The following is a 23,111-nucleotide window of genomic DNA, read 5'->3' as shown; positions in this document are numbered from 1 at the left end:
CACATGTGTTTCATAAACACATAATCCTTTCTGGGTTACAATCCACCATCAAAATGATAAATTTAATTATTCTAGCTGCTGTGAGAAAAGGCTATAAACGATCTGCCACCTGCAGGATCCTCATGTGTGATGGCCTAGTAGCTGGGACAACTTCTTTATGTTTACAGATGTGATGTAATGACGCAGTGCCATGCTCGAATTTCCCGCGAAAATCTACATGTACCATTAGAAAACATTATTATAAGCTAACCGTTGTGAATCGGGCTAAAGTAAGGCGATAGTTTTGAACACTGGCTGGTTATGTACTTGCTCAAATATTTATTTCGGATCATTTTTAACCAAAATAGGTTACGGACTGCAGCTTTAATAAGCAGCAAATTAGGAGTTTGTTGAGGCAAAAGTTATAGATAATGCTTTGTTAATGGCGAGAATTGGACCTTAAAATAAAGTGTGACTGGAAATGTTTCTTCAAGCATTATTTTTCATAACAATATTGTGGTAGTCCTGTAATTCCATTGGGAAAGACACAAATTCTCGTAAACAAGCAATAGTAATGTCTCCATTGTTGTTTGTTCAAACAGAAAAATATGCTAGACTCGGGCAAAAAAAAAAAAAAAAAAATTATTTGGTGGACACACGGCCTTAATCTTGACCCCACCCCTCTTGTTACCTAATTATTGCACTGTAAAAAGGTTGCTGTAAATTTTACAGTATTTTACTGGCAGCTGGATGACAGTAAATTACTGTAAAAGTGGTTACAGTATTATTACTGTAATTGCATCTACAGTATAATAATGGCTTTACTGTATTTTCATTTACAATATTATTACTGTATTTACATTTACAGTATCATTACCGTATTTTCATTTACAGTATTTTCATTTACAGTATCAGTGCTGTAGTGTTTATTTTCATGTAGTTTAAACATTTTTTACCTGCAAAAAACAATCAAATTGTGGTACAGCACTGTAATCCATGATTTTTACCACCCCAACCCCATAAAAATCACAATAACTCATGAGAATTAGCTCTGATAATATTATTTTTAATTGTTGAACATTTTCTTTTTAAAAGTACAAATTACAAGTCTTGATCTCTAGGGTGAACTAGCTGAACAAAGGGCATCACAACAGTCCCCTGGGCACTTTGTATCATGGCAAAACATACACATACTAAAAAGCAAAAACAAGTAAGTACACTAACAGTCAAAAGTTTAAAGAATTCTCTTCTGCTCACCAAGCCTGCATTTATTTACTGCAAAAGCAGTAATACTGTGAAATATTTTTACTATTTAAAATAACAGCTTTCTATTTGAATATATTTTAAAATGTAATTTATTCCTGTGATCAAAGCTAAATTTTCAGCATCATTACTCCAGTCTCCAGTGTCACATGATCCTTCAGAAATCATTCTAATATACTGATAAACATTTATTATTATTATTATTATTATTATTATCATCATCATCATCATCATCATCATCATAACAGTTGAGTAAATTTTTTCAGGATTCTTTGATGAATAGAAAGATCCAAAGATCAACATTGATCTGAAATAAAAGATTTTGTAACATTACAAAATGGGGGGTGGGGGGGATTATACAAATTACTACTTTTATTTAACAAGGATGGTTTAAATTGATCAAAACTGAGGATAAAGACATTTATAATGTTACAAAATATTTATATTTCAGATAAATGCTGTTCTGAACTTTCTATTCATCAAGGAAACCTGAAAAAATTAGATTCAGCTGTTTTCAACATAATAATAATAATAGTTTTTTTGAGCAGCAAATCAGAATATTAGAATAATTTCTAGACTGGAGTAATGATGTTAAAAAATCAGCTTTGATGACAGGAATAAATTACATTTTAAAATATATTCAAATAGAAAACATTTATTTTAAATAGTAAAAATATTTCAGAATTGTACTGTTTTTGCTGTACTTTGGATCAAATAAATGCAGGCTTGGTGAGCAGAAGAGGCTTCTTTAAAAACATTAAAAATCTTACCGTTCAAAAACTTTTGACTGGTAGTGTTAATAAAAATCAAATAATAGTAACAGTAAAAATAAGTTTGTGTTGTGTTAAATTTCAGTAATTTTGACAGTCAAAGTTGACAAGCTCTCCGATGAGAAACAGCAGGATGGGATTCAGGCAGATCCTTTTTCTTTGCACCCTCTTTCCAGAATGCCAGCTGACCTGTTACTTTCAATGCATTTGGTGCCACAAAGATCTGAATGAACCTGCAAGCACAAGAAAGAAAAAAGCATTATTTTTCAAAGCAGTGTTTACAGAATTTGCCTCAACTGTCAAACATGGTGCTGTATGCACTTTGATGTTAACAAAACCTTATATACTACATCTGAACGCACCTACAAAGGAAGGTACATAATTAGTTGATAATCCATCACATTCAAATTATTAAAGCTCCATTGTTTACAATGCATTCTCAATCAGTAGAGCAAAGTGCTAGAATGCTGAATTAATGGGTTTGATTCCAGGGGCGGTTCTAGGGTGAGTGGATATACGGGCCTTAGCCTGTTTTATTTGACTTGTATCCCGTGTATTCTGATACATAAATTAACGTCTCTGGGCTATGCTGAAAAGTTACATTGGCTAAGTGGCTTAATTTTTTTTTTTTTTTAAAGTGACAAGTGTAATTAATTATCATTTGCACTTACAAATTGCATAAATAATATTATGAAATTAATGTTTTAAATATAAACACAAAAATATGTAATGATAGAAAAAAAAAAATAGAATGATACTTTTAAAAATGAGACTAAAATTACCAGTAGGTGGCAGCAAGCCACTGTCTTAATGACTGAGCCACTGAGTCATTTATTCAATCTATTCATTAAAAACTGCTGATTCTTTCAGGAACAAAAGAAACTGTTTTTATGAATGGATCAGTGAATCTCTGATTCAAGGCATTCAAAAAAGGTAAATTCTTTCAGTAATGAAACACTGTTGTGCGTCTCTGCACACAACATGGCTTTGTTTAGAACCGTTTTTGCGAAAAAAAGACAATATTTTCTTCACTATTTAAATCACTTAATATTAACTTCTCGTTTATTGAATTTTGTTGCCCTGACACTTAGTAAAGTCTGCCACAGACCATGCTAAATGCTATCTGTTCATATAATCTAGTCATTTCTAAATGTGTGTGTCCTAGAAAATCTGTGCTTATAATACCATGATTAAAAATCTATATTTGTTGCTTTACAGTAACAGTAATCTAATTTTGTCAGATGGGGATATCGGTATTATGAATTTATAGGCTACAGTTAGTTAAAGATACCTGAAGCAGCTGCATTTTGCTGTTTAAGTGCTGGTTCAATAGAAATAATTTTAATGCGCATGAAAACTCATTCTTGATGCGCACACACCCCTAGCGCCCGCCCCTGTTTGATTCCCAGGGAATTAATAACTTAATAAAATGTGTAGGGGAGCGCAGGGCACAAACTAACATGGGGTAAGTTGTAACACACGGTTTAAATATTTCCACACATGCTAGCATAACCAAATACTGTACAAATACAAATTTACAGTATTTACTACTGCCATATCAACACTATATAGAGAATAAAGTGCACCAAAATTCAAAAATCTTTTGAAGATGTCGCTGAATATATATTCTACCAAAGCAGAAGTACATTTCTGGCTGAAGTAAATTGTCATCTCAGTTTTTAGTACTCATTTAAAATGAGACAAATATGCTATTATTTTAATCTCCAATCTGTTATCAGTTTAGATAGTTTTATAATGCTTCGCTAACTAGCAGAAGACACTAACCAGTTTTAAATTCCAGTTGCACAGATGGGGAACGTTATAACACTGTGTTACAATGTGCCCAGCTATTATTAAACTATGCTATTCTATGACATTAGCAATGCAATTTACACCATTTACTTTTATGAGTTTCAATGAGAAACCACAAGAAGCAGGTGAATAAAGACTGAGAATCAATGTTTAATGTTCAGAAATTGTATTTCAAGAAATGTAAAGCATTTTGTCTCGTGTCCTGTGTCCTATGACAGCTGTGTGTAGAGGGAGGGGAGTGTATCATTTCTGAATTTCTGAATGTGTTTCTTCATTTGCGCACTGTTTTGAACTACACTGTATATGTAGCTGTGTGTTGCGATCAGGGCCGTCCCAAGCATGGTTGCAATGTGTTCATTGTCAAACTCCAAAATTAAATTATTTTTAATTCTTAAAAAACGCCATTATTTTATTTGAAAAAGTTAATGATTTTATTTTATTAACAAAATATTTTAGTTTGTCTTGTATATTTTTTAATTAGCTCTGATAATATTTTAAGCTGTCATATGGTTATGTTACAACGTGCCCCTCACATGTTACAATGTACCCCACCTACTATGTTGTCACTTCCATGCTTTTGAGATAAATAACGAAAAACATACACCTGTAATTATGAAACAACGCAACATATTTGTACTAGACAAGTGTGAAATTAAAGTGTATAAAAAAAAAATTATACTCTGAACCCCACGTGGATTTACACATGCTAATAAAGTCAGTGTTAGGTTGTGTCCCGTGCTCCCCTACATTAAATACAATATAACTTGCTTTGGCTAAAAGCATCTGGCAAATGCATGAATGTAAATGCAATGTAAAACAAAATGTATTTTGGGTTACCTAATTCTGCATTTCTGTAAAACGGACAGCTGGCTGTACGATGATTCTGCCCTCATATTCAGGATCCTGTTTTTGCTTGGAGAAATCTCCTGTAACAGACAGAGTCACAACACCCTTTTAGTTTTACTATAGTTTATGATCAGAAAAAAAACTACCGTACAGTAACATTTTGAATAAAATTAACTTTTTTGGTAACACTTTACAATAAGGTGTCATTTGTTAACGTATTAATTTATATAATACATTTGTTAATGTATTAACTAACATTAACAAACAATGAACAATGCATTTATTACACTATTTATTAATCTTTGTTAATGTTAGTTAATGACAATACAGTTGTTGTTTATTCCATGTTAGTTCACAGTGCATTAAGTGATGTTAACAAACACAACTTGTGATTTTAATAATGCATTGGTAAATGCTGAAATTAACATTAGCTAAGCTTAATAAATGCTGTAGAAGTATTGTTCATTAATGTTTTTAACTAACGTTAATGTTAACTAATGAACCTTATTGTAAATTGTTACCACATTTTTTATATTTATAAGCAAAACTTACTATATTAATATATTGCTAGCCCGTTCCTCTCTTATAAAGTAAGTTAGTGGAGAGCAGCCCGTGGCTAATTTGGCTACTTTAGTAACAGATGAAAGCTCACCTGCTGTTACGACGACAATCACAGGAAAAGACTCCAATACTCCTCCGATGCAGACGACATGACCACAAGATCACAAACTTGAAAATAAAATACAAAATATGTACTTTACAGTGGTATTTCTTAACTCAGTTTTCCTCAGTATTTCATGTTAGCTCGCGGTTTTATTTTACGTCTCTCACTGAATAGGGACCGTCCCAGCTAACAGGGAACGTTCCCAGAACATTCACTAACATTCTTTAAAAGTTGTGTTAATGATAGTACAAAACGTTATTAAAATAATGTTTTTGGAACGTTCTTATAACGTTGTTAACGTTCTTGTAACGTTGATAGAAAACGTTCTTAGAACAACGTTCTTGGAATGTCTTTAGGACGTCATTTGTACTTGATGAATGTTCTTATAACTCTGATAGAAAACATTCTTAGAACAATGTTCTTGGAACGTGTTTAGGACGTTATTTGTACTTAATGAACGTTCTCATAATGTTGATAGAAAACGTTCTAAAATCAGCGTTCTTGGAACGTCTTTAGGACGTTATTTGTACTTGATGAATGTTCTTATAATTCTGATAGAAAATGTTCTTAGAACAACGTTCTTGGAACGTCTTTAGGACGTCATTTGTACTTGATGAACGTTCTTGTAACGTTGATAGAAAACTTTCTTAGAACAACGTTCTTGGAACGTCTTTAGGATGTGATTTGTACTTGATGAATGTTCTTATAACTCTGATAGAAAACGTTCTTAGAACAACATTCTTGGAACGTCTTTAGGACGTCATTTGTACTTGATGAATGTTCTTATAACTCTGATAGAAAACGTTCTTAGAACAACGTTCTTGGAACGTCTTTAGGACGTTATTTGTACTTAATGAACATTCTCATAATGTTGATAGAAAACATTCTAAAATCAGCGTTCTTGGAACGTCTTTAGGACGTTATTTGTACTTAATGAACGTTCTCATAATGTTGAGAGAAAACATTTTTAGAACAACATTCTTAGAACGTTATTGTAATGTAATATAATTTCTAAATTAATAATTAATTGCTAAATGTTATTATGTTGTTATCAAAACATTCTGAGAACAGTATTCATGTCCTTATGATTTCAGGCTACTTTATTAACATTACCATATTGTTGGGAGAAACATCTTTAGAAAAAAAAAAAAAACTTATAGGCTATATAAAACAAGAATAGAACAGAATATGATAGAAAAATAAAATGTATTTAAATATGAAACTACAACCTCGATTAGGATGTGGCAAAGTCACTGAATCTTTTATAATTATATACTTTATCATTATTAATTATATATCTTTTATAACTTTTTGAAGTCATAGGCCTATAGTGAAATGGCATACACTGTAAATCAGTGGCATTTGCTAAATTAAATTAGTTAATTTAACAAAAAAGTTATTTCAACTCAATATATATGTGATGTGAACTCAAAATCTAATTAGGTTAAGGGAACTCAATCTAAATAAGTATAAATTAATTTAATCTACCATATGGTTATTATGTCTAAATGGCTGACCACAAAATATTTTAAAGAAAAATTTGCTTAATTCATGATTTCTAACATTGTTTTTCTAGAAATCACGTTTGCTTTATCTCTTTCAATATTAATTAAATAGCCTTCATAACTAAAGATAATACAATAAATACATCAATCTGTTTCATATTAAGCATAGATCAATCCTTTTAAAGAAATTAATTTTACTCGAGACAAAATATTATCCGGGTGTTTTTCAAAACCGCGCGCATTTTCAGTCAGTCACATCCGCCCCTCCCCACAGCTCACAGTCACTGGATCACAGCTGGACGGCTCGCGACGCCGTCACGGAAAATAACAGGTAAGCATTCACTTTTTTATTCCTATTTAAAGCACTTTTGAACGTTATTTTGTGTTTTGTCAATTTTATCTGAAGATTAACCAGCTCAGTTATCATTGTAATGTTAGCTAGCAAAGAAGCAAGGACAACCACATCAAAGTTATCAACGGCAAGTGTTAAATATGCAGTGTTATACACAACAGTTTGTCAGTGATAAATTAAGGTGTGTGTGTGTGTGTGTGTGTGTGTGTGTGTGTGGTTTCTCACAGCTGGACACAGACAAACGAGTCCCGCGAATTGTATTTTTAAACTGGAGAGACAGCTGACAGGATGTCGTCATCTGTAACCGTCACTCGCCACAGTTCTCAAGCAAGGTAAAGCAAATACATTTTCTCTGTATTGCTTTAAACTTTTAGTTAATCATTATTATCCGCTTTGTCAGTTTCATCTAGAATATCCATGTGATGCTGATCAAGTTTACTAAATCCGCCGAACGCAGTGAACAAAGGGGCTGAGGAGCATTTATAATGACTGTTTTGTTAACTTTAGTTAACATTTTACACTGTTATTTGCTCCTCACTGTCTTTCTTAAAATTCATACTAACAAATTGTTGTCATGCTTTTGAAATCAATCTTTTCAGAGCAAAGGCAGCGAGGGGTGGTGTGATGTCATTTGCAACAAGACGGCTGATACTAATATGAGCCTAAAATAAAGTAAGTAGAATTCACATTAAACAAATTGATGGGCTTTAGTGTTGTACAAGATGTAATTTGTCACCTTATAAACAGTTATTTAAATTCATCGTTCTTCAGTTTTTATAGTTTGATGAATTGCTATTAATGCAGATGTAATGATGACCAGAAATGACCAGCAGCACAAATGTTAAGTCTTCTGAAGCAATAGTATACTTTTGTTTTGTGAATATTAGATTGAAATTTAAACCTAAAGATCAAATTGTGAATAACGTTACACAATACAGATGAAAAATAACAAACTAACATCCCACAAGAATGACATCTAAAGACCAGTCATGTTTGATGTAATGTAGTGTGCCACCAATTTGATGCAGACTGAATTGGCAGAGTGAATAACATCTTAAATTTCAGTTTGTCTATCATTCCGTCAAAGTCTTTTGGTATTTTGTGTTGCTTCAGAAAAATACCAGTGAAGTCTTAAGTTCTGATTATAGTTATACATTTATATACTTAACTAATATAGATGGGGGAAAAAAACTTCTACTTTCCCTTATCCTAAAGTTGCTTTGTTTTCTTATAAAGATGTCAGGTAATTGCTAATGCTAAGTTTGTAGTGGTTAAAATTGTCTTATGATTCATAAAAATAAGCTGTCCATAAATGTTGCTTAATTGTGAGTTAAATTTCTCTAATTTTGTGTTTTGTCTTCAGGGACAATAATGGCATCAGCCATTCAAGTTATGATCCTGGCAGATCTACTACTATCTGAAAAGTAGTCTCTGCAGATTGTTTCAAGATACACAAGGTAGGACACATGTCAGGACAACTTTATATTTACTTGGCAACATTTAAAAATTTTAACTGAGATCAGCATAGTTAAAAAAATAATAATAATCTGTCATGGTTTGCTCACCCTCATGTTGTTCCAAATTCATTTTGAATGAATTTCATTCATCTTCAAACAAATGTTTTTATTTTTGATTTTCATTCATCATTTTTGTCTTTCCATTGGAAGTCTTTATTTTCAAGCTTCTAAAAGTTTATAGTTTAGGCTTTGACACATAATAAAAAAAGCTACTTATACCTTCTGCTATTTATCTTGTTTCTGAATACCTGTAAAATTTAAAGGATTAACTAACAACTTGAGTGTAACTTGTTTTTTTGCCCTCAATGCCATTTTGACAATGCAGTTTTTTTAATCCATGCAGCATTTTTTTTTTAAAGGAAAACATTACAAATTATTCCTTAACAATTTAACTGATGTGTTAATAGCGAAAATTCTTACTGTCAGTTAATGGGTCAATGCTAGCATCCCTACCCAGAAACACCTACTAGAACCTATTAATCTTACCTGTTTTATCTCTGAGTTTCCTTCCTTAACTGAGTTCATGTAACAGTTTATCAGCTAATAACATGTAACAAGGCAACTTTTGCCATTTAATAACTTTATTGATGACTTCTAAATGTTAACTATATTTGAAGGGATTTTTCCTGTTTCAAATTGGTATAAAATGGAAATTGCAGTTGACTTAACTACCCTATTATGATGTATTTCCAGTAGTGTGCATGTGTATACCTATCAAGATGAATAAATTAGGTCAATTTATGTTGACCTAAAAATTGTTTTTCGGAAGTGACACGATGAAAATGTATTATTTGAATGTTTATATTTTTCTTAATCTAATGATGCTTCAGAAGACGTTTTTCTTAATGCTGCTAGAAGCTTGTCATTGAAAGTAACATATGCCAAGTCAAATGAAACTACCTTTGACTCTTGAGTAATGTAATATTTGTAGAACTCGCAGCACAGATCCTAATAATTTTTTTGGCATAGCCACACTAATTATTTTATAGGCATTTTGTAATATCACTTTGTAACATCAGCCAATCTGTTTACTTTATAGATGGAGCGTGGAGACGGGACATGGACCACAGTTTTTCAGCACCCACACCCCACACTCAAATTCATATAGAAGTTCTCAATTATTAAATGTTAATTTCATAGTTTATATTTAGCTGTGAAGTTATAGTTCATTGTCATAAATATTAAACTACATATTATTATTATTATTATTTTACATGATATGCAAATTTCACCAATTTGTTTAATGTGTTAATTAACTTTTTGAAAGTGATTATCTTTAATAATTCAGATACCTGTTGAAATGCACATGTAATTATATACTTGCTCGTATCTGGAAGGTTGTGTTAATAAAAATGATGTTGAAAGCGAATGTTGCAATACTGCTAATCTTAAAATAACATTTTATTAAACTAAACTTTGTAATGTTCCAAATAAATGTTTTTAGGGTGTTGTGTTTTTAAGAAAATGTAGGTGGAAATAAAGTTGTAGGAACATTATGCTAACCATAAAATAATGTTCTAGCAACGTTAGGCAAACTGGACATTTTGACGTTCTTGGAATGTTCCAAATAAACGTTAATAGAACATTATATTTTTAATGAAAATTAGGTTGCAAGAACATTGCAGGAAAGTTATGCTAACCATAAAATAACGTTCTAGCAACGTTAAGCAAACTGGACATTTTAACGTTTTTGGAATGTTCCAAATAAACGTTCATAGAACGTTATATTTTTAAATGAAATGTAGGTTGCAGGAACGTTATGCCAACCATAAAATAACGCTCCAGGAACGTTAAGCAAACTGGACATTTTAACGTTCTTTGAATGTTCCAAATAAACGTTCATAGAACGTTATATTTTTAGTTAAATTTAGGTTGCAAGAACGTAGGAACATTATGCTAACAAAAAAATAACATTGTAGGAACGTTAAGCAAACTGGACATTTTAACGTTCTTGGAATGTTCCAAATAAACGTTCATAGAACGTTATATTTTTTGTGAAATTTAGGTTGCAAGAACGTTGTAGGAACGTTATGCTAACAAAAAAATAACGTAGGAACGTTAAGCAAACTGGACATTTTAACGTTCTTGGAATGTTCCAAATAAACGTTCATAGAACGTTATATTTTTAAATGAAATGTAGGTTGCAAGAACGTTGCAGGAACGTTATGCCAACCATAAAATAACGTTGTAGGAACGTTAAGCAAACTGGACATTTTAACGTTCTTTGAATGTTCCAAATAAACGTTCATAGAACGTTATATTTTTAGTGAAATTTAGGTTGCAAGAACGTTGTAGGAACGTTATGCTAACCATCAAATAACGTTCTAGCAACGTTAAACAAACTGGACATTTCCACATTTTTGGAACATTCCAAATAACGTTCCCACAACCAAAACAGAACGTTACAAAAACGTTCTCAGAACATAAATTTGTTAGCTGGGGTCTCTAAAGTACATACAACATTGGTACACACGTTTCTAACTTAAATAGTATTTGAAAAGAATTGCACTTGCGATAAAGAGGCAGTGTAACGTTACAGAAGATATTATGCTTCTCTGTGTTCGTTAACTTCGGCTAACTGACATTATTAACTTACCAGTTGATGTTATCATCGAAACTATGCCAGTCACAAGAAGAGGCGCCAAAATACACCTCCGACGTTGTCGACGAAATCTAGACTAGAAATTTGAAAAGAACAAACAAAAGAATTACTTGAAAATACTGTTTAAAATCTCAACTGAATTGAAACAGTGGTGTTGCCTACTCACTTTACCTCAGTAACATTATTTCACGTTAGTTCGTTGTTAAGGTTAAGTAACGACTCGCCAGATGAACTAACTTGCATTAAAGGGCAGCCAAACCTACAAACGTGTTTCTCGGTTTAATAAGGTTTATTTTGGCTAATATAGGTGACCTTAATTTACTCACCAGTCGATGTTATCACCGTTATGGCGGCGTTAATCCGGCCGTCAGTCAGAAAAAAAGGCCTCAACTCCGACATGAAAAACGACACGATGGATGTTAGTTTGCTGTTAATAAGTTAAAACATCTTAAAATATCTCCGTTTTGCATAAAACAGAAATAATATATGCCTACTAACCTTTTTGTCTAGTTAACAGTGCAAAGTGTCTCTTTTGTCCTTTTACCGCTGCTTCCACCAAACAGCAAACAAAATAAATCTCCCTTGCCATTGATCAGTTTTTCGCGGGCAAGTTCACTACTGTAAGTTTACTGTAGTGACCATACATTTTCCCACAATCCTTTGCAGTTTACAGTAAAATACTGTATATACATTTTACAGTATCTTACTGTACATAATACAGTAAAATACTGTTCAAATTACAGAAATCGGTTACAGTGTGGTTCATCTTCTTCACCTGTCCTCCCTCGTTACCCTCCTTGTTTGCTCTCCTATTTATTTTCCCAGTGTGCTGTGCCAGTTTGTCATTGAATGTACCCCTTGTGTCCAGTCCTGCTAAGCCTTGTCCTGCCTTGTTCTGTCTCACTAATCCTGTTGCCTTATCTTCAAATTACATGCTTTGCTTTTTCTTTTTTTGATACTCACCAAAATGCCATATAAGGCATGAAATCTTGATGTCTACTCTTTGGAGCAACCTTCACATCATCTCAGCATCCATGCTCCATCACCAAAGACATTTCACTGGGACATTGTTCTCATTTCTCTCCCTCTGGAGCGATGCAGGTGATCAATGGTTGTCAGCTACACTGGTCCCTTATGGTACGTCCTCGGAAAGCAACAGATACTCTGTCTGAGAGTCGTCAGACAGACCTCAGATCGGTCTCATTCATCTGTAAGGTGATTATGTGACTGTAGAGCTGAGATGGCATTGATCAGGGGTCAGAGATCTATAGGACGGAGATATACATTATCTAACCCTCTTTGAAGCCTCACCTTAATCCATATGGCTGAGTGTAATCTCCTCTGCTGATGCTCTGTTTTAGTCCAAGTTGGAGAAGTAGACATGGGAGATGATTTATAGTAACAAAGACCAAATTAAATGGAGAGAAAGAAGAACTGAAAGAGGATGCGGCCTGAGACAGATAGGACAAAGGTGCAGCTATCAGTGGGTGAAGAGAAACTGGCTCAAGAGTGGAATTTGTTGTAAGAAAACAGACAGCAGATGGCAGGGAAGAAGCCCTTTAACCAGAACAGCAGCCAAGTTCAATTCTCTACCCCAGCTCTCTATATTATACTCTCTTGCAGTCATGTTAGGTCAGCAAGTACTTTTTTACAGTGGTTGCAAGGACCATGTGTTATTAGAAGGAGCTGTGAGATAATTGCCTTGTTATAAAACCTGACCTGCCTATGTAGGCAGCTTTCTAAGGACAAAAATAAGTCTGGCATCAACATAAGCTGGTCTCCTTAGCTTGTTTGTTGACTGATTTTTTACATTTTGTAAAATGTCAAATTGTATCTAAGTGTGTGTGTGTGGCTTTGCTGCAGAGTTTAACCCCAACTTTGATCAAACTTACCTGCCTGCTACTTTCTAGTAATCTCAAAGACCTTGATTAGCTTATTCAGGTGTTTTTGATTAGGGTTGAAGCTAAACTCTGCATGAATGTAGACCTTGAGGGCCAGAGTTGAGAAACCCTGAGTTGAAGTGTACTTTTTCCCAAAGGTAGGCTGGAATCTACAATTCATCTATTTTAGCCAAGGTTCTAAAATGTCTTGTAAACAACTGAAACAGTTTCTTTCCACAAAATATATTTTATCTGATTTTTAGTCCAGTTTTTAATAGCACCATTACTGCAGCCTTAAAAGTAATTTTATTCATGTAATTAAAGGTGTACCACAGGGATCAGTCCCTGGGCCACTTTTTAATTTTATATATTAATAAATATATCACGGGATGCAAAACTTGTCTTAAATGGAGAGAAATCTAAACTTATGTTTTTAAATACAAATTCAAAATCTTTACATTTTAAATTCAATACTACCCACCAAGGTTCTATGATTAAGTCTGTATGTCAGTATCATTTTTATTTGATGGTGGGGTGGTCTACATGTGGCTACTATGTAGAGTCACTGTCATTTAAGTTAAGAATCATTTAGGATGTTGGTTTAGATGGCAGCTACCCATTTAGACAGTAAGCAACAAGAGAGCTCACTAAGTGTGAAAACAGTGCTAATGAGAAGGAAGCAAGAACAGCAGGTGATGTTCTAACTGTTAAATGTTAAATAGTGTATCTTGCCCCCACTGAACCAACTATCAAAACCCCAGGCCTTCTGATAAAGGTAATTAGATATTGATTACATTGTTAATCCAATATCCGCTCGCATCTTCAAAAGGAGGGCTGCTCTCACAGGAAATTCACACAGGAGCACTGGGTTGTTTACCAAGAAGAGAAATGAGTGTGATCACATCAAGTATTTTGTGTCTCACCTTACCATATCAAACCCTTTACTTATCTTTTCACAGTTACTGACTGGAGTTAAAAAAGTTAAATATCTAGTAAAACATCTCTCTGTGAGAAATTGTGGTGTGATTTATCAAATCAAAGCGTTCAGATACTGTTCAGTGAGGCGTAATTAAATCCTCCTCAGCAAATATTTTAAAATCATAATAGGAAATGAAAACACTGAATGGAGCATTGATAAGAGTAATGGAGCTTTTGAAAGACAAACTCGCAGTAAGGTCACTATGTTGTTATGGAGATTAGATTTGTCTCCATTTCAGACACGTTTTAAGTAAAGGGCAGAACTTCTGGGCGGTTATTTCGGCAAGTAGTTATTAAAATGGGATCATTCAAGTTTTAAATATGTAATAATGATTTATAGATACATATTCATGTCTCTCGTGTCTTTTGTTTGAATAAACCTCTAAAATCTGTGTGAAATACTATCTTAACCTATCTTTCTTCAATAATATGGTGTATTGTATTGACTTCCAAACACACAACCTAATAGTTCACTCTTTTTTTTTTTTTTGTCCTTAGAGTAGCATGAGCTTTCTTCAAAACATCTCCTTTTGTGTTCCACAAGAAGAAACTAAGTGATTTGGGTTTGGAGGGTGAGGGGTGAGTAGATGATTATAGAATTTTTGGTAACACTTTATTTTAGGGTCTCTTAACTAGTTGCTTAGCATGCATATTACTAGAATATTAGCCATATATTAGTACAAATTAAGCACATATTAATGCCTTATTCTATGTGACCTTATTCTACATCCCTAATCCTACCCAATACCTAAACTTAACAACTTAATAGTTAGTAACAACCTTACTAACTATTAATAAGCAGCAAATTAGGAATTTATTCAGGGAAAAGTCGTAGTTAATAGTGAATATGCGTTCCCTATTCTAAAGTGTTACCAAATTTTGTGAATTGATATAAATAAATAATTTGAATGACTTAATTAATTTTTAAATGTATTAATTGTAATTGCATTCAATTTTAAAATGTACATTTATACAATTTTAGAAATGTCATTTAATCTAACTTAAATTAATTTTACCTTTACCTCAGTACACTCACTCTGAAGCAACATTCTCCAGAACAAAATTAAACAACAGAAATGTGGGTGGAAAAGAATATTCTTGCCCTGTGAACACAGTTTCTGCTGAGATTTGTTCAGATGAGATGTCCGCTGTGAGTTTAACACGCAATATCAGAGCTCAGGGTACACAATGACAGATTGAACGTTGCTTTTCCCCTAAGATGTTCAGTCAACCCACTGTTTCTTTATTTTTCCCTTTGATTCATTAAACTGAAACATCAAAGCCATTTCCTCTTCCAAACTTGTCAAATGCTTTGAATTCATTAAGATTTGATGTAAAAGGACTCTTTTCCCCAAATACATTGCAGTCCTCCTTTGTAATCAACATAACGGTTGAGTGATACACAATAGATTTACTTTGATTGATCATTAGCAAAGCTATTGTTTGATATTGTGAAAACGCAAGAGATTTGCATGTATACTAAGTATGTGTGGCCGTGTGAGCGAGAAGAACAAAACTGCAAATTTATGCAAACGTTTCCATCTTTTTGAAAAGGTAAGATGAAACTGGCTTTCTGTGAACTCTCTGTTCTTTTGCTACAGAAGCACCACTTTTTCACAAAATAGTGAACAACAGAAGAAGAAAAAAAAATTATTCAATTTCTAATTTCATTTCTCATATTTTTGAATGTGAGCTGATACATGATTATAATGGTGGCCATTCTGACTAAAACACTGAGCATCAATAATTCATGTTGAGATGATAAAATGATAGTGGAATGAATGGTTTTCTCAATTTCACCCTCTTTCTCTCTATCCCATCAGCATTTGGCATGTATTGTTGTTTTGATCTGTTGTCAGTGTCTTGCAGCACTTTTCCAAAATGGAAGATTGGAGGGACAATATTAGTGTACTTGGCAGTGATGCCACATTAGAGCCCAGAGCGAACCAAATGCCTGGGAAAACATCTTTACTTTGCTGATAAAGAATGACTAATGTGTTTTCATTTTGTTGACTTTGCCTTCATATCCAGAAAAGAAAGAAAGAAAGAAAAATAATAAATGGCCTCCAGTCACATGTTCCATTTGAGATAGTAAAGATAGTGGGAATATAACACAATCAGAAATGATACCTTCAATGATACAATTATATAGTCTATGTAAAAGGCAATGTTCCAAACTTTGTCTTTCTTCTTAGAAGTATCGCAAAGCGTTTACATCGGTAACTCGTCACGTCGCGCAGCTCGCATCCGTTTTCCACTCTCTGCCAAGGAACCACTCCAGGACTGCGAGAAGGCATAGTACTGACACCTGCTGAAGTATTCTGGTAATAGTGAGGGATGAAACTACAGTGGGTACGGAAAGTATTCAGACCCCCTTAAATTTTTCACTCTTTGTTATATTGCAGCCATTTGCTAAAATAATTTGTTCATTTTTTTTCCTCATTAATGTACACACAGCACCCCATATTGACAGAAAAACACAGAATATTTGACATTTTTGCAGATTTATTAAAAAAGAAAAACTGAAATATCACATGGTCCTAAGTATTCAGACCCTTTGCTGTGACACTCATATATTTAACTCAGGTGCTGTCCATTTCTTCTGATCATCCTTGAGATGGTTCTACACCTTCATTTGAGTCCAGCTGTGTTTAATTATACTGATTGGACTTGATTAGGAAAGCCACACACCTGTCTATATAAGACCTTACTGCTTACAGTGCATGTCAGAGCAAATGAGAATCATGAGGTCAAAGGAACTGCCTGAAGAGCTCAGAGACAGAATCGTGGCAAGGCACAGATCTGGCCAAGGTTACAAAAAGGTTCCTAAGAGCACAGTGGCCTCCATAATCCTTAAATGGAAGACGTCTGGGACGACCAGAACCCTTCCTAGAGCTGGCCTGTCCGGCCAAACTGAGCTATCGGGGGAGAAGAGCCTTGGTGAGAGAGGTAAAGAAGAACCCAAAGATCACTGTGGCTGAGCTCCAGAGATGCAGTCGGGAGATGGGAGAAAGTTGTAGAAAGTCAACCATCACTGCAGCCCTCCACCAGTCGGGGCTTTATGGCAGAGTGGCCCGACGGAAGCCTCTCCTCAGTGCAAGACACATGAAAGCCCGCATGGAGGACTCCAAGATGGTGAGAAATAAGATTCTCTGGTCTGATGAGACCAAGATAGAACTTTTTGGCCTTAATTCTAAACGGTATGTGTGGAGAAAACCAGGCACTGCTCATCACCTGTCCAATACAGTCCCAACAGTGAAGCATGGTGGTGGCAGCATCATGCTGTGGGGGTGTTTTTCAGCTGCAGGACGACTGGTTGCAATCGAGGGAAAGAAGAATGCGGCCAAGTACAGGGATATCCTGGACGAAAACCTTCTCCAGAGTGCTCAGGACCTCAGACTGGGCCGAAGGTTTACCTTCCAACAAGACAATGACCCTAAGCACACAGCTAAAATAACGAAGGAGTGGCTTCAAAACAACTCCGTGACTGTTCTTGAATGGCCCAGCCAGAGCCCTGACTTAAACCCAATTGAGCATCTCTGGAGAGACCTAAAAATGGCTGTCCACCAACGTTTACCATCCAACCTGACAGAACTGAAGAGGATCTGCAAGGAGGAATGGCAGAGGATCCCCAAATCCAGGAGTGAAAAACTTGTTGCATCTTTCCCAAAAAGACTCATGGCTGTATTAGATCAAAATGGTGCTTCTATTAAATACTGAGCAAAGGGTCTGAATACTTTGAATATTTCAGTTTTTCTTTTTTAATAAATCTGCAAAAATGTCAACAATTCTGTGTTTTTCTGTCAATATGGGGTGCTGTGTGTACATTAATGAGGAAAAAAAAAATGAACAAATGATTTTAGCAAATGGCTGCAATATAACAAAGAGTGAAAAATTTAAGGGGGTCTGAATACTTTCCGCACCCACTGTATGTATTTTTGTGATTTCTCCAGTTCCCTGTTTCAATTTTATCTTTGAGCCGCCGCCAAACTTTAGTAATCCTTAAAAGAAATACATCATTTCACAACCCTTTGAAAGCGTAAGGATGAGGTTTATATGGCGTAAAAATTGCCTTGAAGGGATGTTCTGGAATTTTTGTCATGGTTCTTGATGTTGCCTTATGGATCAGAACAAATTCTCCAGTCACAGTAATGCTGCTGGGCTGCTCTTCTGGCTTCAGTGTTCATTTTAGTGCCTTTCTTTAGCACCTGTATATAGCTATAGGTCTACAAGTACAGTATTGTATTTATACAAGCTACTAAATAAGGTCTATGGTCCAAATTTCCATTTTATTATACATACTGGCATAATAATTGTAAGCGTCTGTCTGTCTGTCTGTATGTATGTATGTATGTATGTATGTACAGGCTTGTTTCACACTATTTTGTGGAAAACCACACCGGACAACTGATAAATTAAAACTTTGTTGTTGTGGGGCACAAGATTATTTTCAGCTGTGAGCTGCTAATGAAGCTATTTTTGACTGCAACATTATAAAAATTGTTTAAAAAAAATGCTTTATTTACAGATTATGGTTATGCTAGTCTTAGGTGCATATTATGACTGTTTTGAGAGCCACTGGGTGTGTTAAGGCAAGAATGGTGTTCGCTGTTATTTATCAGTCCAGTAAAGGAGGTCATTCAGAACCACGGACAGCAGCCACAAGATGGAAACGTGAGCATGTGGCCTGGAGGCAAAGATGAATGAAGGAGGACAGACAGGACTTATCAGTACTTCAGCAGCATGATGGAAAGGTAGAAAGAGTACAAAGGTACTCATGTTTTCAAGCAATTCTTGTCGCCGTCCAGCTTTGCAGACACTGTGAAGGACTGATTCAATCAGCCAATGACTGGTAGATTTTCCTTTCAGACAGAACCACTATACACTCCATATTGCTTGAAACAAAAACTTAATTTCAGATTTGTCTGGGTTTTTTTTTTTTTTTAGACCATAAGTATGGATTTTCATTTTAGATCTGCCATGAATGATTTCAAGTTGGATAGATCTTTTTAGGTGCAATAATGTTCTTATGTTGTTCTCTGAATGCTCTACAAAACTGACTGATAAGGTGGACTCCTCATCCTGAGAAAGAATAGACATTTGCAGAATTATTTTGACATCCACAGTGCACAATAGAACCATTTTATTTGGTTTACTGTGTCAACCTTTTTTCTGTCACTCGTTATACTTTTTGTAGTGACTTTTGTAGTAACCGTCAGAGCAGAGTCTGCATAACACTGAACACTTCATCTTACTGTGTCGACACCTGTGGCTCCAGCTGCTTTTATGTAAGCTTGAAACATTTCAAACCTGCTACGTCTGACTTGTTTGAAAAATCAGACACCAAATCATGGGAATTTTTACGACAGGTTTATTTAAGGCACTGCCAGTCTTTCTAATTGGAAAAGGATAGTGAGGTAGAAAAGGCACTGATAACTCGTATATTTTAAGCTCTTCATTTTTACATTGTATGCCTGCAACGTATACAAAACAAATAAACAGACACAAATTAACTTGAGAAGATGAAGGTCAACATATCTAAAAAATGTAAACGGTGAACACTACTTTGTAATAAGTATGTATCTGCACAAGAGTAGAAAAAAAAAAATATGGATCGATTATAAGGGTCTATGTTAACATATATTTAATAAAAATGTAAAGTGGTGCAACCACCAGGTAATAAAAAAAAAAAAAATATATATATATATATATATATATATATATATATATATAATGTTATCAAAATAAGTAAATAAATGAAATATGGACATCATCATTAATTCCAAATAATTTCAGGTTATACCATTTGACATCTGACAACCTTTGTCACATCATAAAAAGGTCAAATTTGACTAAAATGCTCTATGCTGGTTATACCACAGTGATTTGAATTTGAACAAACATTTTCAAATATTAATATTGGCTTCTTTAAAAAACTAAGAATAAATAATTATACTATATAATTAAAAAGAAATAATTATACATAATCATGTAAAATATTTAAAAATAAAATACATCTTTTAATGGTTACACCACCTTGACAGGTTTTATTTTAATATTCACAAAAAATTTCAAAATTCATTTTAATTCCGAATTTGCACACTTTCATCACAGAAGTTCAGCATTTAGGCCATTGTCTGTGTAAACTGCATCAATATACAGTACTTTTAAATAACTTAAAGTGATAGTTCATCCAAAAAATAAAAAATAAAAATATTTCATCATTTGCTTTCTTGATGGATGAAATTCACTGAGGTTTGTTCTTGCACGTCAAGCACACAGTTGAGCTTCAACCATACTAATGAGCTTTATTTGTGTTGGTCAATGGTTAAATGGGAATAAAAACTTAAATTAATCTGTTTATCATAAAGCAATCGTGCCTCTTTATAAGACAAAAATCATAAGAAAATATATTTAAAAAATAAAAATAAAAATCTCTTTTTAATTCCAAAGATAAAAGGCGCATGGGACAACATAAGGGTGAGTAAATGATGACAGAATTTTCATTTTTGGATGAACTATCCCTTTAATTCCCAAAAAACTTGAAACAAACACAAAAAAGCCACATCATTGACCCATGTTATTTAACGTTGTATAAATATATACACATAAACCAGCATACATGTATATGCATAACCTTCAAGTTATATAATTATCATGTGTCAATATTATAGAATCTCCATCTTCAATACACTACTGACCCAAGACAACAGAGATAGGCACCTTTAAGAATTCCTTAATAAATATCGACCCATAATCAGACAAGCCTGCATGTGTTTGTCCATGATAACAGACAAATGACAATGGCCTGTTCTTGATCCTCTCATGACCTGCAGTTACCTTTATTTAACTGATTGATGAAGGTAGATATGGCCTCATTTGATATCGTACAAAATATAAATCAATAAAATGGTGTGATTGTGCAAGGAAAGCAAAGAGCAGCTTATCACTGAAATTTAAACTTTGAAAAGCGTTTCTGTTCCATTTCAGAACAGCAGCAGTCTTTGGGGAGGGAATGCAGAGTGTAGACAAAGTCCCTTCATAGACATTTTCTCTCTTTTGTAGTTAATAAAATTACATGAACAGCTCCTAAATTTGACTGAATCAGGGAAAGACGGGCATTTTCAAAAACTACTTGTCAAGATTATGTTTTAAAAATAATTTATATTTCATATGAATAAAATTTGGATAAAAAGAGGATCAAATCACGTTAAAAATGATTTAGCAGTCCAATCAAGCCAATCCACATGTATGCTCTAGTGTAAAATGAAACTTAATTGGTTCTTGTTAAATCAAAAGTGCAAATTTCATTCCATCAGTTACTATATTGAGTGATGCAATTTCTTCAATGAATTTTCTACAAGTTGTCCTTTTCCTCCACCTTAAATTGTCTTTTGTGCAGTGACTGGGCTGGCCAAGAGGGCGGCGCTGTTCTCTGCGAATTCATCTTGGTCTGTCAGTGCTTGGTTGTTTCATAAACAGCAGAGAAGCAGAAGTTCAATTTTGCTCCAATTTCTCAGAGTCCGTAAATGTTTTATTTTTAATTTCACGTAAGTGTCCTCACGCCTCTGGCCTGGAAATGTCTAATAGGATTTCCATGCTAATAGAGGCTAACCATCAAGAGCTTTCTGCAGCCACCGGTAGAACTGTTGCTGGAACAGGACGTGCCATTTTACATTAGCTTGAACGATCTCAACGGCTCGAGCGAATGCAGGTGCTGACTCTCCCCCGCTGGTCAGGATGAACTCTTTCAGCTGAGGAAAAGATAAATGACAGAAATGATTAACATTATCATTAACACTGTCATTGTTTTGTGACTGATATATCAGATGTAGAGAGTTTGTGTGTTTATGCGTGTAAGTGGCACCTTCATCAGTGACACAGCATCAGAATATACAATGCATTTACATGAAAATGCCTGACATGTAATTTAGCAGATAACAATGATGTTTTTGATAATGAGGTGTGGGAATCATTGGAAGTAAACAGAATTATCTGTGTTTTTGTTTTTCTGAGAGCAAACGACACTGCCTGTCAAAAAACAAAACAGCTAGACTCTAATATCAATTAAGGGCATACAAATCTAATCTAAAATCTCAATTTACCAAATAACATGTTACGAAGACAATTCCCAATTCCTGAGGTCATGAGAACTAATGAACATGCTCAGGGATTCAGGATTAAAGCTGCTCTTTTGCTCCTGAACTATTACAAAATTGCTGTTTATTCATAGAAACTTTTCAAAGAAAATAAAACGCTCGTTTCAAACCAACAGCGTTAAACATAGCGCTGATTGTTCATGAATCTGTGGATGAAGTGCTCTGGTAGCAGCTGATTGTCAATGACAGTATGCTAATGCTCTGTTTAAGAAAACACTGAGGGGGTTCGTATTATCTCTGTATGAATGTTAAATTGTGGAAGGCAAAGTCAGCTGGATGAGAAAGTGCTGCGCTGCAGTGAGAAGCATCAGCAGTCTGTGTCCTCTGGGACTGAAGCTGAATGAATTTGAATAAGTGAATATACGTTCCATTTCCTGTAATAAGGTTAAGCAGCTACAATGAGGAAATAACCCAGAGAAATGAGTCCAAGAGCACATTTTTGCAGTCTTCAGAGTTTACTTTTGCTCATTTTCTCCATCTCAATAACTTGCTGACCAAAGCTTGTTTCTAAGTATTAATGTTTTGTCAAGATTCGTCAATAAGTTTTAGTTTGATTAGAGGTGTACAAGCCTCAGGATGATGTAAAAGTTCAGCCTCACCTCATTCAACTCGGCCTCAGTGTTGAGAAACTCTGTCACGCCGCTGATTAATTTTGAGTTCATAAATAAGGCCTCTCCATACCTGCCAATGAGAGACACTGTTATTAAAAACACTGGAGCACTGCTCTAATGAGCCCAGAAGCAAACAAACACCAACAGATATTTCCCACAATGCTATCGGTCCT

The 23,111-nt window shown here is 34.3% G+C and overlaps 1 protein-coding gene and 2 long non-coding RNA genes across 4 annotated transcripts in view; 1 reads left to right on the top strand and 2 right to left on the bottom strand.

Moving 5' to 3' along the window:
* Positions 1-5,321: 5,321 nt before the first annotated feature.
* LOC131539258 (uncharacterized) lies at positions 5,322-11,898 on the bottom strand. The gene is made up of 4 exons (XR_009270817.1): positions 11,809-11,898; positions 11,637-11,737; positions 11,305-11,386; positions 5,322-5,399 (listed from the first exon to the last, which is right to left on the bottom strand). It is a non-coding gene; the product is annotated as an uncharacterized LOC131539258 (long non-coding RNA).
* LOC131539257 (uncharacterized) lies at positions 7,106-10,375 on the top strand. 2 transcript variants are annotated; one of them, XR_009270816.1, is made up of 5 exons: positions 7,106-7,170; positions 7,419-7,523; positions 7,791-7,863; positions 8,555-8,648; positions 9,748-10,375. It is a non-coding gene; the product is annotated as an uncharacterized LOC131539257 (long non-coding RNA). The 2 variants fall into 2 exon arrangements; XR_009270815.1 differs by having other exon boundaries at positions 7,120-7,523.
* An 8,267-nt stretch (positions 11,899-20,165) lies between the features above and the next one.
* The window catches only part of LOC131538520 (thyrotropin-releasing hormone-degrading ectoenzyme-like), a 44,912-nt gene continuing 41,966 nt past the window's right edge, over positions 20,166-23,111 (bottom strand). The window contains exons 8-9 of the mRNA XM_058772387.1: positions 22,927-23,008; positions 20,166-21,922 (exon numbers count right to left, since the gene is read on the bottom strand). Coding sequence (XP_058628370.1) covers positions 21,779-21,922; positions 22,927-23,008 — 226 coding nt within the window. The 3' untranslated portion in view covers positions 20,166-21,778. The remainder of the gene's footprint in view (positions 21,923-22,926; positions 23,009-23,111) is intronic.

The sequence above is a fragment of the Onychostoma macrolepis genome, chromosome 04, assembly GCF_012432095.1.
Source record: "Onychostoma macrolepis isolate SWU-2019 chromosome 04, ASM1243209v1, whole genome shotgun sequence".
Classification (NCBI taxonomy): Eukaryota; Metazoa; Chordata; class Actinopteri; order Cypriniformes; family Cyprinidae; genus Onychostoma; species Onychostoma macrolepis.
The sequence above is the reverse complement of the archived record's forward strand: the minus strand, read 5'-3'. Positions and strand labels throughout refer to the sequence as shown.